Source organism: Glycine max, chromosome 8, assembly GCF_000004515.6.
Source record: "Glycine max cultivar Williams 82 chromosome 8, Glycine_max_v4.0, whole genome shotgun sequence".
In the NCBI taxonomy this organism is placed as follows: Eukaryota; Viridiplantae; Streptophyta; class Magnoliopsida; order Fabales; family Fabaceae; genus Glycine; species Glycine max.
In genome coordinates this window covers 11,474,233-11,488,995 of record NC_038244.2, presented here as the reverse complement: position 1 = coordinate 11,488,995, position 14,763 = coordinate 11,474,233, and the positions used below count along the sequence as shown (strand labels likewise).

The 14,763-nt window shown below is 29.1% G+C and overlaps 1 protein-coding gene across 1 annotated transcript; it reads right to left on the bottom strand.

Annotated features, from left to right (window-relative positions):
- Positions 1-11,204: 11,204 nt before the first annotated feature.
- LOC100805312 (homeobox-leucine zipper protein HOX11) lies at positions 11,205-13,726 on the bottom strand. Its single transcript, XM_003531368.5, has 4 exons — positions 13,266-13,726; positions 12,516-12,847; positions 12,176-12,255; positions 11,205-11,912 (listed from the first exon to the last, which is right to left on the bottom strand). Exons 1-4 carry the CDS (start codon positions 13,588-13,590, stop codon positions 11,516-11,518), a joined length of 1,134 nt encoding a protein of 377 aa, XP_003531416.1. The 5' UTR covers positions 13,591-13,726; the 3' UTR covers positions 11,205-11,515.
- Between the last annotated feature and the right edge of the window lie 1,037 nt (positions 13,727-14,763).

Sequence of the window (14,763 nt, the reverse complement as noted above, 5' to 3'; positions counted from 1 at the left end):
AACAAGAATTATTTTATATTTGTTTTGAAATCACAATGGCGTTTGTAAGTTGACTATGCCCTAAATACACACATTCATCCTAAACATGTTCACGAATAAGTGGTACCAACACTCGTGTCTTGATGGATGCTCGTAAAAGTGAATTGACTTTGTGTTATTGTTTGGACTAGTTGCAAATTGAACAAGCTTGACAAATCAAACACGTATCACCCTAAAACTTTCCAATGGTCAATCATCTCCTTTTCAATGGCTTAAAAGGTAAAATAGATATTGAGCATGTTTGGTTTGCAGTTGTAAAATTACGTTTGAGGTAAAAATTATTTTGTAAAAGAATTCAGACTCTTATTTTTGCATTTATTTTTTTTATTGGTTGGATTTACTTTTAGAACACATGGTAATATTTTCAAACTATAAATCAAACATGTAATATATAGAGTCCGAATTGGGCTTCTCTTTTGCAGCCATAATAAAAGGTAAACTTGTGGAGGTTGAGATGGGCAATGGGAATTCAATTGTCATTATTGGCGAGAAACAACAAGCCCACTTATTGTCTCCTAATGTTTACTTCAAATCAATGACTAAGATTCACCATGACTCAGCAATTTCTCCCACCTTAGCTTGCTTGGTCAAATTTTTGTGGTGAATTGAGGGTTTGCCAGCAAAACCATATTTGAATGGATCAATTTCAAGTGCTGGACATGCAGGCAGAGAAACCCAAAGATGAATGTTTTATATAAGGAAAATTGGTGGGGTGTAGGATAAGGAGTTTCATTAGACTAATAATAGAGCACAATTTCTGCCGTCACCACATTATCAAAGATTTCATCTAATCCTAAAAAGGACAATGTTTTTAAAAAAAACAGAAGTTCCTCATTAATCTACTTAATATTTGTTATTGAAATCTTTAAAATCATTCAGAATTCCAAGCCACACTAATCATGTTTAAGATTTTTTTATTGAGTAAATTTTTAAAAAATAAAATTAGTAAAAAAAATAATGTGATTTGGATTTTTATTTTTGAAAAAACATTTTCATGCTTTGGTCATGATAGTTATAATTATTATACTAATCATGTTCACAATCACACCGTCACCATATAACCACTAGCATATGAATTTTGATTATCCTGTTTAATCCTTTAATCCTGTCTGCTTCAACCATTTCCCAGTCTGAATCATTGTCTTTTTCTTTTGGATGGTTCACTCTAAGATTCAGCAGATAAGAATGAGATTTGAAAGGTGTCTAAAAGTCAAAAGTTTTTTATTATTTTAAAATTCTATATCTCAATATTAGTTTGGCTCGATCGGTCCATTTTATTTTCCTTTTACGATTCTACAATATTCTTAAAGGATAGCCTTATTTCAAATAATGTAATATAAAATATGGTTAATTTAGTCATACAATAATAGTATATTATTGCCATTATATAATTAAATCAATCATATTTTACGTCACATCATTTAAGGACACGGTAACACTTAGGTACAAAATTGTTGTCTCATTAACCTTCAAATATATCATTGCTACTTGCGTGTTGAAGATGGCAGCCACATCATGCCATGGAGTTTGGTACCACATAACACGCACTCATCACGTCATTTGTTTTTGGTGCTATTCTAGGGGTTCTATTGTATGTTATGTATTAATGGTACTACTATTAATTAATGATTATATTTGTTATTGAAACTGTTGAAATTATTCAGAATTCCAAGCCACACTAATTCACCAAGTCATGACTAATTGAATACAACAGCGTTGTTCAAATTAGATGACCATAAAATAGTTTTTAAATCAAGCGATTGATTAGAATATCCAATGTTTCAGAAACTGTTCATTGATTATGTTTAAGAGGGAAATATAAAGCTTACATAAGATATTAAGCTCCATTATTGATGATTGCTTAATTAGCAAGCTACAAACTCCAATATGGTTGTGGGTTTGTGTGTATAAATATATATAGTTATTGGTTACATAAAAATTGGAATTTCCACAAATTGTGTAGTAAAAGATAAAAAATTTCATTGGATGTATGTTTAGTGTCATAAATGCATGGTGAAAGTGGAAAGCCTCCGACGGAGTTAGATGGTGAATTGGTGATTAGTGGTGGTGGCTCACCTTACCCAAAACTTAGAACTTTGAAAACAATGCATTGAGATAAACCAAGGATTGATGTTACTTTCTTGGAGTTGAAGCGTGTTATAAACTTATAATAATCTCCATGTTAGACACAAAATGAGTATAAATGATAAAAATTGGTCTAACAATAATTGTAAATTAAAATTAAAATCAATACATAGTTAATACATTATATATAGTTCGCAAAATAGCCTTATATAGTATAAATAAAAAAATTGAAAAATAAAAGCATTATTAAAACTTATTAATTAATTAAACACTTCAACACCAGTTAAGGTAGCCAAAAGAAGTTGAGTATAATTAAGACTTACTATCCCCAAAAAGATTAGGGAAATTAATTGCGACGAGTTTGAGTGATTTAGGATCTTATAGTTTTTACGTAAAAAAAGATCTTATAATTTTAAATAAATGTACTATATTAAAAGATTTATCAAATCTGATAAGATCTCTATGTTATTCTACCGACTAAGGTAGCCAAAAGAAACCAACAGAAATAAATGAAAGTTGATTTCAAGTACTACACTAATAAAAACTCAATTTGAAAAACACATGATATTACCATCATGGACATTTGATCTTGAATGTATTTTTTAAAAAATTTATGTAGCATAATGTATAAGTTCATATTATCTTATTTGTTTACTTACGTTATAATCGAAGATGGATCCAGAAATTTTATAAAGGGGATTAATTTTTTTTCTTTCTTTATAATTATATTAATGTTTAACTTTCAATAAATAATAATTTAAAAAAAATCTATTTTTACACATAAAATTAACTAATTTTTATATTAAATAATGATAACCTTTATACTAATTTTATACAATTTTACACTACTTATTACTTTAATCATTATAATAAAACAATAAACATAACTAATTTTACATAATTATTTACTAATTAATATTAACTATTATTATAATAATATAGAAAAATAATTTTATATAATTTTACACTAATGAACTTAAAAATGTATTATACAAATAAAAATTACCAAAAGAAACTCATTAATTCTAATTCCCCCTTTGGATTCTTCCCTGGTTATAACCTTATCTAATTCTATTGTAATCTGAAAGAGACTCATTATAATATATATATATATATATATATATATACACTTTAAAATATGTGAATTAGTAAAGTGAAAGAAAAAAGTAATAAAAGGAATGAAATCAAACTGAATTAATCTCAGTTGATTAATACGAGCAAACTAAAAACAGACAACAAATTTTTATCTCGGTTTTTCTTTAAACAAAATTTGGATAAAAAAAAAGAGTTAATGAACAGGTGTCGATCGACATTGAAATAACACGCCAAAGTAATGTCTTTTAGCTAGGATTCAATTTTAACAGAATAAAGAATCTCCAAATATACTAATACAACTTGAGCTAAAACTATGCTCCATATTTATATCTACTTAGGATTGAAAAAAATCCGAGTTAACATATATTTGATTATTTAAATATTCAAGTGTTATCGATATAATGATAAAAAAAATATATCAAAATGGTAATTTAATAATGAGTGTATTACAATAATCCGTCAATATTAACTTTGATATCAAATTACTCCCTTAATATAATTTTTGATATTAACTTTCATTTTGATAAAAGTGTGCATTGATTGTGCACCTGCTTATTTGTATATAGTACTTGTTGATAATATAGTGTTATTTGGTTTAGAAGATCCATGATTTTTATCTTTGCTTTGAGGATTTTTCACGTTAAAACCTTTGATATATTGTGAGCTTTCATTTTATAATTTTATTGATTATATAACTTGTGTGTTGAATTAACGTTGAACCTAAAACTGACAACACATGAACATATGGGTGATGGTGTATAAAAAAAAGAATACATAATTACAACTATAAAATATGAGACAATGAACACAAAATAGAATGTGGAGTTAAAAAATAAACACTAGATTCTACATTGGTTCTAAAAATCCTGTAAGTGAAACTTTTAACATCAATTTTATGGCAACAAACTGATGTAAGATATAACTTGATTTATGTAGAGAAACCCATGATGATATTTTAATATAGTGCTAAAAAGATATTGGTTCAAGAATCAATGTAGGACACCTTCAAGAATTGATGTAGAAAGGATTCACTGTAGTAGTGATAATTTCTTTATTTGTTAACTTAACTGATGGACAAATAATATAAAAATAAAATGTTATACACACGATCATTTAATAACTATTTTTTAAATAACGTTTACATTGAAAATTATTTGAAATTAAATCTAATAATCAAATAAAATGAAGCAACGATTTAATTAAGCATTAATCGGGAAGTGCTTAGTTGTGTTAAAACTAATAATTAGATAGAGTAGAAGGTTGTTTTCATAAACCTTTCCGCAATTTGACCTTGTGATTTTGATTTTTCCATTAATAGATTGCAGGAAGATAGGTTTAATTATATCAATTCTGCTGCAGTGGTTTGCACTGTGGATTTAATAGTGTGTGAAATATTCTACACACCGAGCTGGGTTTCGCAATATGGGTGATCAGAGGCTAGCCACCTCGTATGATTTAACCTTTCATGAAACCTTAATGCTTATCCAAAATCAAGAAGCATTACAAAATAAATCTCGTTTTGCCTTTTGTGGACAATTTGAGAAGGTGGAAAAAAACAAAAGAAAAAGAAAAACTTGGAAAGGGGAAAATTAAGCTAGCTATGTATCAGGAAATGAAAGAGGTGCGTATGATAAGTTGGTTGGTAGGTATTGGTATATATGTTTCTTGGTTAACAAGCTTTCTATTAAACCAAAAAGTTGTCATTGGTGCTTTGACAAATTGCAATGACCACATGTAGGAAATGTAATTCAAATTAAGAGAATGTAGCAGTTAGTTGAAAAGAAAAAGTTAGTTAACTCATTCGATTGAATTAGTTACTCCAATTGTTTTTGGAGATAAAAGTTGTTAAGTGCTGAAGTTGCTTGTTATATATATAAGTAACTTTCGTCCTTGTACTGTGGTGTGCACAATGCTGAATAATATTCATCTATTCTTTTTTATAATTCAGATAGTGAATCATCTTTCTTGTGTGTGGATTTCAACACCACAAAGATCTTCAAAATCTAGCTTAATTTTCTTTGATCATGGAGCACTTAATAAGAAGCACTTTCACAATGGGATAGGGCATGTCCAAGGATATATATATTATCAAGATTGGCTTAGAATTTCAATTAGATTCCCCACTTGACTATGTCATTGGTGCCCCTTAACTTAAGCTTGTTTCCCACATGCAATAAAGGCAAAGATAGGACTGATGTTTTTTCCACGCATCACCAGTCACCCATCAACGTCAGCAAATCACAATCTTTCAAATGGTTGAAAAGTAAATACTATTATTCTGCCACCTTACTTTTTTTTCAATATCAATATTTCAATTTTCAGATAAGATATGGAATATTTATTATTTAGTTATTAATTTATTTAATAAATATTTTAAAAATTCACTGTGAACATGAAATACTTAATTTGATAACGTATTCTGAATAATAGTCTACCAAAATCAATTTCACCCAATAAAAAAATAAAAAAATACCAATATCAACTCCTCTGAAAGTTGCTTCCCCTACCTTGCGTGCATGTGGGGTCTTCTGGTCTTCCTACACTTTAGTTAGAGGTGAAAACCTAGGAATTGAACTCGTCAACATACCACCCTCCTCTTGACAAATCGCATCCAACATTTACCTGCCTTGTATGTTCATTACTCTCTATGAAAGCTAATTAAAATATGTATTAGTTATACTTTAGGATAAATTAATTACATTCATACATCTTAATCTTAGGTCAAATTAAGCTTGCAATACCCGTACTCCTTTTCACCTTTTAGACTTCTTTAATTTTTTTTGTTTTATCTAGACAAGAGACATTTTGGTGAATGGAAAAATATAATCATATTTTGAGGTGAAACTAACTCAGTTGATACATATATATATATATATATATATATATATATATATATATATATATATATATATATATATATATATATATATATATATATGTATATATATATAAAATTTGAATTTGAAAACTTACATAGCAAGTATCAGATATATATTACTCTTGAATTAATAATAATCTGTGTATCGAATAAAAATAACTAAATATATATCGAGTGTTAATATAGCTCAAGTTTAATAAGTGTAAACAACATATCTTGTTTTTATTTTAAAATCATTTTACGGTTTTTATTTTTATAGTAATTTTAAAAAGGGGCACTGTTTTGATGTCTACTGATAATATTAATGTTCCCTTCACAAGGTAATAATAATAGAGAAAAGAAAGCAAATTATGACCGTTAATCATTCTTTATATTCAAAAAGAGGTTTGTGAAATCATGAGTGAAATATGACACAAAGCATAACACAAATCATTGAATGACATAATAATGGCAGTTGAACTTTCTATTAAGGTGATTAGGTCATGTCTTCATCTCATTTTTTTTTAAAAAAAAAAATCCTCTCATATTTTTCATTTTGCCTTAGAGTTCCCAATGAAGATGTGAAATGAATGGGTCCATGGTCGGTTTCATATTTTAATCATAAGCTTTACTTTTGCATGCGATGTGCTAGTGTGTCTCTACATTTATGTGTCCACCCTCAGACCACAACTATGAGCATTAATATTTGAGAGCCAACGCATGCCTTGCATGAGTTATCAACTTTCATGTCATCGGTGCTAGCTTAATCATAGAAAATTAATGATGTCCTTGTCTTTTACCCTTTATAAAATTCACTTGCAGTTTCTTTCTGTTTCAATGAATAACCATTTGTGACACGAGAATTGTAAAGGATAAGGAATCATCTTTTATATTTTTTTAATGTATATTATCATTACTTGTGTGTACATAAAATATGGTATTTTATCATTGGAAGCAAGTTAGGATAAGCATTTATGTAATTGTCATGATCCATTGCACTATATTTTATATCAAAAAGTGCGCTACGCGTAATTTAGGTTAAGTAGCCAGATATGTCATTATTGATAAACGTTTATTTATTTATTTTTAAATTGATGAATTGCATTCTTTGCTTTCTCTAAGTAAATGTCATGATATGGGAAACAATTTACAGGGATACTATACTCTGGAGCCAAATGAGAAGTCAAACTTGATGAGACGAATATTACTCAAGAAGTTGCATTGTCTAGTGTAAGACCATTATCTCGTACGACGTACTGAGGAAGAATATGCTTTTGAAAGAGTAAAGTGAAGTTGGCAAGGATGAATAAAATAATAATAAATGATTGTTCTCCAGCATACACATACATTGTATAGGAGGAAAAATAAATATTAAGACTTAACTATTAACATGACTTAATTTCCCACGGCTCTGAGAATTTATTTATAAAGCTGGCGTTTTAATTAGTTTTGATTATTTAATTGGTACGTGTTGCTGTGTGCATTCGAGTTATAATTTTATAATAAAATTAATTTAATGTGGGAAGACGAATAAAAGTGTTATCTCAACCACTACATCAACTTGTTGATACGGTGAGCATTATAGGAATAGAAATAATGCTGTTATTTAGTTAATTATCTTAACATTGTCAAACACTCGATCAGACTATATTATTAGTAGTGATTTAGTGTGCTATAGCTCCATATATAATTTCTTTCTCCATGAAAGTGGCTGCTCGCTCAACAGTGAATATATTCATTTGTATTTTTTTCGTTCATAAATATTTTTTAAAATATATGTTTATTAGTATTCTTAAATATTAAGAATCCGATTAATTTAGATCAAGTGAATAAAATTACTTGAAACGGTAAAATTCTTTCTTCAGATTTTAAACTATGGCATTTCTAGAGAGTCCAACTAGAGACCTCCTTTTCTTTCATATTTAAGACTGTAAATAATAATATATGTTTGGCTTAAATACTGCGATTTAACACTTTTTATTTTATTTTTCATCATTGCAAAATTAATTTTTTATTTTTACTCATTGCAAATTATGTTTATTTTGTTTTTACTCCTTGCAGTTTTTTTATATTGCTGTAAATATAAAAATTATGATAAAAGTGTTTTATTTTTTAAAATTATTTTTTTATTTATAAAATATCCACATATTCCCGAAAATATTCCAAACATTTGCTGATATCCACTTAGCAGGTATTGGGTGGCACAAGATAAATATTTATCCGAGCATAGGATACTGAAAATTGATTTCAACATAAATAATTTCGTTTGACTAAAACAAAAAAAAAACTGATCGACATATAAGAAAAAGAATATGTATGAAGTTGAAGGGAAAATAGTTGTTGAAAAATAATCATAAGTTACAAATTTTAAAATAAATGAAACATTTGTTCTTAAAAAAAGAAGAAGTTTTTTTTACTAAATTTCAGTTGATGTCCCAAAAGAGCTGAAATTTGGCACAAAAAAAAAGTCTTTTTTTCTTAAAAAGTAATTGAATTCTTAAATTTTCACTTGTTACTCACTTTTTAAGAGATACTTATTCAAAGGTATAATACTAAATTTTTTAAAAATATTATAAACCAGAAGTTATTTTGAATGTATTTAAAGATACATTGGTTTAAATTTTAATATTTCTAAATAAGAATGAATCAAAAAAGTATATTTTTATTTTCTCGAACATGATTAATTCTTAGGAATAATTTATTATAATTCATAACGAAATGAAAATGTGAATTAGAGAAAAATAAATTTAACCATAAAATAAACAAAATTCGTTTTTTTCTTCTTCTAAATTCAAACACAATTCGGTTAGTTATTTAGGAATGCAAATTGCATATTATAAAATTTGATTAGTTTATTTTAAAATTTAGAAAACCCTTTTATTAATATTTTAAGGATTTTTAAAAAAACTCAATAATCTAGAAAAACAACAAATGCATGACAATAAACATATTGATAAATGCAGTTAAAAATTATCATAAGTTATACATTTAAATCTTAAAAAAATAATAAAAATGGATTGAAAAAATATTTCACAAATTTAAAAATTAAAAAATGTAAATTTTGTTTTAAAAAACTAAAAAGAAACAGAAATTTCAAATTCGAGAAACTAAGAACATATTTGATCCTTTTTTTAATTACTTGTTACCGTAGTTAAGAATATAATGGTAATATGTTTTTTTATTAAAAATTAAGTTAAAATATATTCTAAATTATGATAGGATGTGTTAATAATAGTTTTTCATTAATATTTAGATATTTAATCAATATTCTTATGACATTTATTAATTTAAATATTATTATTAAAGTCAAATTTTTTTGCTGAATTTATTATTAAAGTTAATAAATTTATATGATTTCATTATTTTTTTTAAATATATTAATGATATTTTTATAATTTTAATTCCTTAAGAAAAATATATTTGCATTTATTTACAGGTATATGAATAGGATTATGTTATGAGAACAGAACACGGTCACACACGCACATATTGTAAACGGTTCGTACTCTCATTAATTAACTATAATGAAAAGTGTACTTCCCTCGTGCATACTCATAATTGGGGTACCCCACTTTAGGGGACAGTGTTTATCAATGTGGCATTCCTGTCCTGCTCCTTTTGGGTCACAGTCCCATTTGTTGCCCTCCAAAGTCCCACATGAGAAGCAAAAGGCATGCAATTGCACCCTATTTAGTGTTCCATATAAATTCTCACACATACCCATAAATATATTGAATTTAGGCTTCCTTTGATTGCATGGGAAAAATAAAAGAAAAAAAATAGATTTGGTTTAATTTCTTTTTTTATTTGTTTCTAGTGAAAATGGGAGAGAAAATAAAATTGGGTGACATGGGTTCTATCTTAAAAATTATTTCCACCCATATCGAAAAGAAAAAAAAAGGAAAAATTCAAATTTATATATGAAAAGACAAAAAGATCCTCAGTCAAATTATTCAATCTCTTTTATGTTTTTTTTTTGTTATTTATTGTTGTTGCTTTTATACGAGAGGTGCTTTCATTTATATTTATTTGAGGTTTTTTTTTTCTGTTCCTCTTACCTTTACTTTGCAATAATTTTTTCCCTCTGTCGGCTGTTCTTCTCCTTCCTCATTTTCTCATTCTTTTCTTCACCTTTTATTTAACGTTTTTTCCCCTTCTTTTTGCTATTAATTTGTCGTGATGTTTCTTGTATTTTTTTTTCCTTTTCATTATTTCATCACTTGCAATGTTTGCTAATTAACTATGAGGGTCCTGAAGGTGTTCAAAGGGTTGCGTTGCTTGATTTTATAATTATTTCATGTTTTTCTATTTTTTTTAAGTTTATAAAAATATACTAATATATTCAAAATTTGTTAATTCATTTTTTTAACTGTGTTTGTAAATAATTTTGTTTAAGGGTATTCATGTCTTTTTATAAATTTCTATTTTTCTTTCTTCTCATTTTTTATACAATCTAACAAAGAAAAAAATACTTCATTTTTTCTTTCTTTTGATTTTCTCTTATAACGAACAATAAAAAAATCACCTCATTCTTTATTCTTTTTCTTTCTTTTTATTTTGTTTTGTAAATCAAACAAAGAGTTAATGAAGCAAAGAACAACCACACCCATTTTTTTTACTCTAGTTTCAAGTCTCAAGTCTGAACTCTCTATCCTCCATGATGATAAGTGACTGCTGAGGTTTAAAGTCTTCAAGAAATGAAATCATTAAAAAGTAGACCAATCCACGGATTTGAAAGTCTCTTGGTCTTTCTGAAAAGCAGCCTTGAACTACGGCCTTCCCCTCCTCACCTTATTATGACCCATACCTACCTAACTCTAATTAATCACCTATTTAATTTTTGCACCAACATTTTGAAACTTCCAATTAATTACCCCATCAAATTTCAGTTTTTGTTCTATTTTGTCTTGTTTGTTTGTATGCAAAGAAAATTCTATTCACGAGTATTTTGAAGTGTTTTAGAAATAAAATAAAAACTAAGTTAAATTTTAAAAATTATGGTTAAAGTATATACTATATGCAAATTTTCCTTCATAGTAAAACTATTTATTTTTAAGAACTACTAGTAGTTTAGAGATACTTATTAATTAGTAGTATTTAAAGAATACATAGAAAAAAGGGTGAGAGATTTTTCTAGTACAAAAAACCAGTATCATTTCCCTTTCTCTTTGATATCTATCATCTTCACTGTCTAAAATTTTCTTCTGCCTTCTTTCTGATTTCACCATGGATAAAACCAGTAAAAGAAGGAAAATACAGAGAGAGATTCAAACAAGGAAAAAAAACCAATTATCCAAATTCTATATAACCGTCTCCACCCCCACCAAAAAAAAAACTATAAGCCTCTCAGAATTAATTAACTTCCCTATATACAAAAATCAAATCAATTTCCAAGCCTCAACTCAAAATATATAGCACTAGTCTTGAGCTTGATATCTTTCAAGATGCTGAGGATTGGTGCTGATGGAGTTGTTGTTGGCTACTGTGAACAAATGGGTGGAACCTGGGTTTGCCAAAGGGGAATCCAATGGGTTTGGAGGGTGAGTCATTGTTGTTATTGTTATTACCTGTTTTGACACAGGCCGTGGCTCCTGAATTAGTAGCATTGATGGTGGCACTCATTGATGAGGAAGTGGATGTGGAATTTGTGGCCACGCGTTCACAAGAAGGGCACATGGTCAAAGTAGTGGCTGGTAATTGCATGTAGAATGGGTTTGAAGTCTTCAAAGCCCTCAATTCTTGAAGCTCCTTGTGAAGTCTTCTATTCTCTTCCGTTAGTGTCTCACAACATCTCTTCAAGTACTCACAATCCACTTCTGTTTGCTTCAACTTAGTCCTGCATGCAATACACACATTCACGATTATTTATTAGTATAACCAATAGTATTACTCATAAGTCATAACCATGCATATAACAAAAATGAAACTAATCAAGTGTATGACACTCCCATGTAAAGTTCTTTCTAAGATTAAATAAAAATTAAACCATACCCTTTTATATAATATGGTGTATGAAAAAAAATGGTATGAAATTTGAAAAATCTAGCAAATAGCAAGGTCATGTGGAATAGAACTATGCTCATGTGTAGGATGTTGTACCTTGCTCTTCGGTTTTGGAACCAAACTTCTACTTGGCGAGGTTGAAGATTGAGTTGTTTAGCAAGAGCAAGCTTTTGTTTCTGCATCACAAAATTACGCGTCCAACACCATTATTAATTAGGTACAAATACTACTAAAAAAACAAAACCAAACAAAGAAAAAGAGACAAGATAAATTATTATATGATGTGATCGTATCATGTATCCATCGACCGACCAATTTTCATGTGATATATTAAGTAAAAGAATAAGTTTATCGTGTGACATGAAAATTGATCAGAACAACTATGAATAGGTGATAGTGTTAGATCATCCAATAATATTTCAGAAGGGGCACTCACGGGATTAAGAGTGTTGTGCTCCTTGAAACTCTCTTCAAGGAACGCAGACTGTTCCTTCGAGAGTCTGAGTTTCTTCCTGGTGTTACCACCACTACCATTATTGTCATCATCATCGCTAGCTCTTGAAGAAGTCCTTTGATCATAGGCCTCACCCTCAAAGTCCCTCTTATTAGAGCTCCCTCCTCTGCTGTTGTATATGCAGAGATCCATTTGAAACGACGAGGCGGCGCTGTTCGGAGACGACGACCGCGCCGCCTCGTCCTCCGCCGCTGGAGGTTGCACGTTCACGTCCAGCCCCCGTGAAGAACCTCCCAACTCGGATGATAAACTCCCTGCACGTGTCCACAAGAGACCCATATGTGAAGTTATATCATAGAAACTCAAATAATAATAGTACCAAATAATTGAAGGGGAAAAAAACTTTTACACAATAGTCTTTTTCATATACTTTATTCCCCCAATAAAATTAGAGTTTTGCAGTTTTATTTTGATAATTTGTATAATCTGTTAATTAGAAATTGTTATTATACAAATTAGTGAAATGGCTGAAGCGAAACTTTTAATACTAACTAGAAAACATGATGAATAAGTTTTGTCCATAGTAGAATGAATGGAAAGGATTCGAATCTCTTGAATACGTTATTTTTATGAATTTTTTAAAGGAGTCTTATAAAAATATAGTACAAGAGATTGAAAAAAAACCCTGAGGAGAACTATTTTAGGGGTAAAACTGGAAAAGTGGGTGTTCACCGTTTTCAGAAGGAGGGTGCCATGGGAGAGCAAGTTGAGGGAGAAAATCAAGTTGATGCAGAACTGTGTTGTTGTTGGGTTTGGAACAAAGGTCATTAGGATCTTCTGTTCTGTGAGTGTTGTTGTTGTTATTTGGCTTTGTTTCTTCATCTTGGTATTCTTCATCTTCATCTTGTTGATGATCTTTTTGTCTAGTGATGATTGGACCAATTGATAACGTTGTGTTGAAGCCTAACCCCAGTTGGTTGGAGGTGGCTTCACGAGGCTTTTCCATGAAACCAAGCAAAGGCCTTGAAGAGTCTCCTAAGCTCAAACCAAGCTCCATGATCTCCTTCTCTTTCTCTGCATAGGCTAAGTGAAAATAGAGAGAGAGAGAGAGAGAGAGAGAGAGAAGAATGTGGAATAGAAGTGGGGAAAGGTGTGGTTTGGACTGAGAATTAAGGAGGAGGTCTGAAAGAGAAGAGTCTTTATAATTATAGAGATGAGAGAGAGTAGTACGTGATCATAGGATGACCCAAATGGTCACCTTTTTTAAAAAGAAATTAAAAAAATATTATATTTATATTTAGTGGGTATTCTCTCTTTTTCTTTTCTTTTAAGTTTTTTTAAATTGAAATTTACTAAAAAAATTTGCGCAAGGGAAAAGGGTGTTTGACCGACAAAGTTTCCCAAGGTTGACAAACACACGTGAAACCCTATTTTTAAGATAGAAGATGTAGATATAGATACTCGTATGCTACTAGATAGCATTAGATGCATAGGTTGTGTAGAGTTAGTAATCGTAGATTGATGGTATCAATCGACAACATTATTCCTCGAAAGAATTATGCTTGGCGCGTGACCATCGTGTAGGTTAGGTTTGAGCATGGTTATTGGCATTCATTCACTCACTTGGGGTTATGCTATTATGGTTTTATGAGGTTGGGATTTGGGACTCGTTTAATCTTTTGTCTCAAAAGTTGTGTTGTGTCATGTGTGTGGTACAAATGACTGTGCATCAATGATATTCGTTCACATGAGTATTCCATTAAAAAACTAAAAGAAATTATTTAATACAAAAATTGTAGATATTAATTATAAATTTTTGGTCATCAATAAAAATATTTTGACTTTAAGTCTTTTAATTAGTATTTTTAAGATATTAATTAATATTTATTTTTTATCATGATATTATTGTATAATATTTACTAGCTTTATTAATAATTAGTTTTTATTAAAAAAAATTAAATTTTTTTATTTTTTTATTTATAATTCTCAACCTTAATTTTAAAAAAAAAAAATCAAACTCAATATCATTCTCACCAATAACTTTATTACTCAGTTCATAATGTATCTGTCATGACTTTAGAGGGATTCTCCTCATTAAGGCAAGGCTACCCACCACCCACCTGCTTCTCTACCCTCTAGGGAGAGCCCACAATGTCTGCAAATTTGCAAAGATTGAATTGAAGTGAACAGCATAACGATATGTTCGGAAACGGATCAGCCCATGTGATTC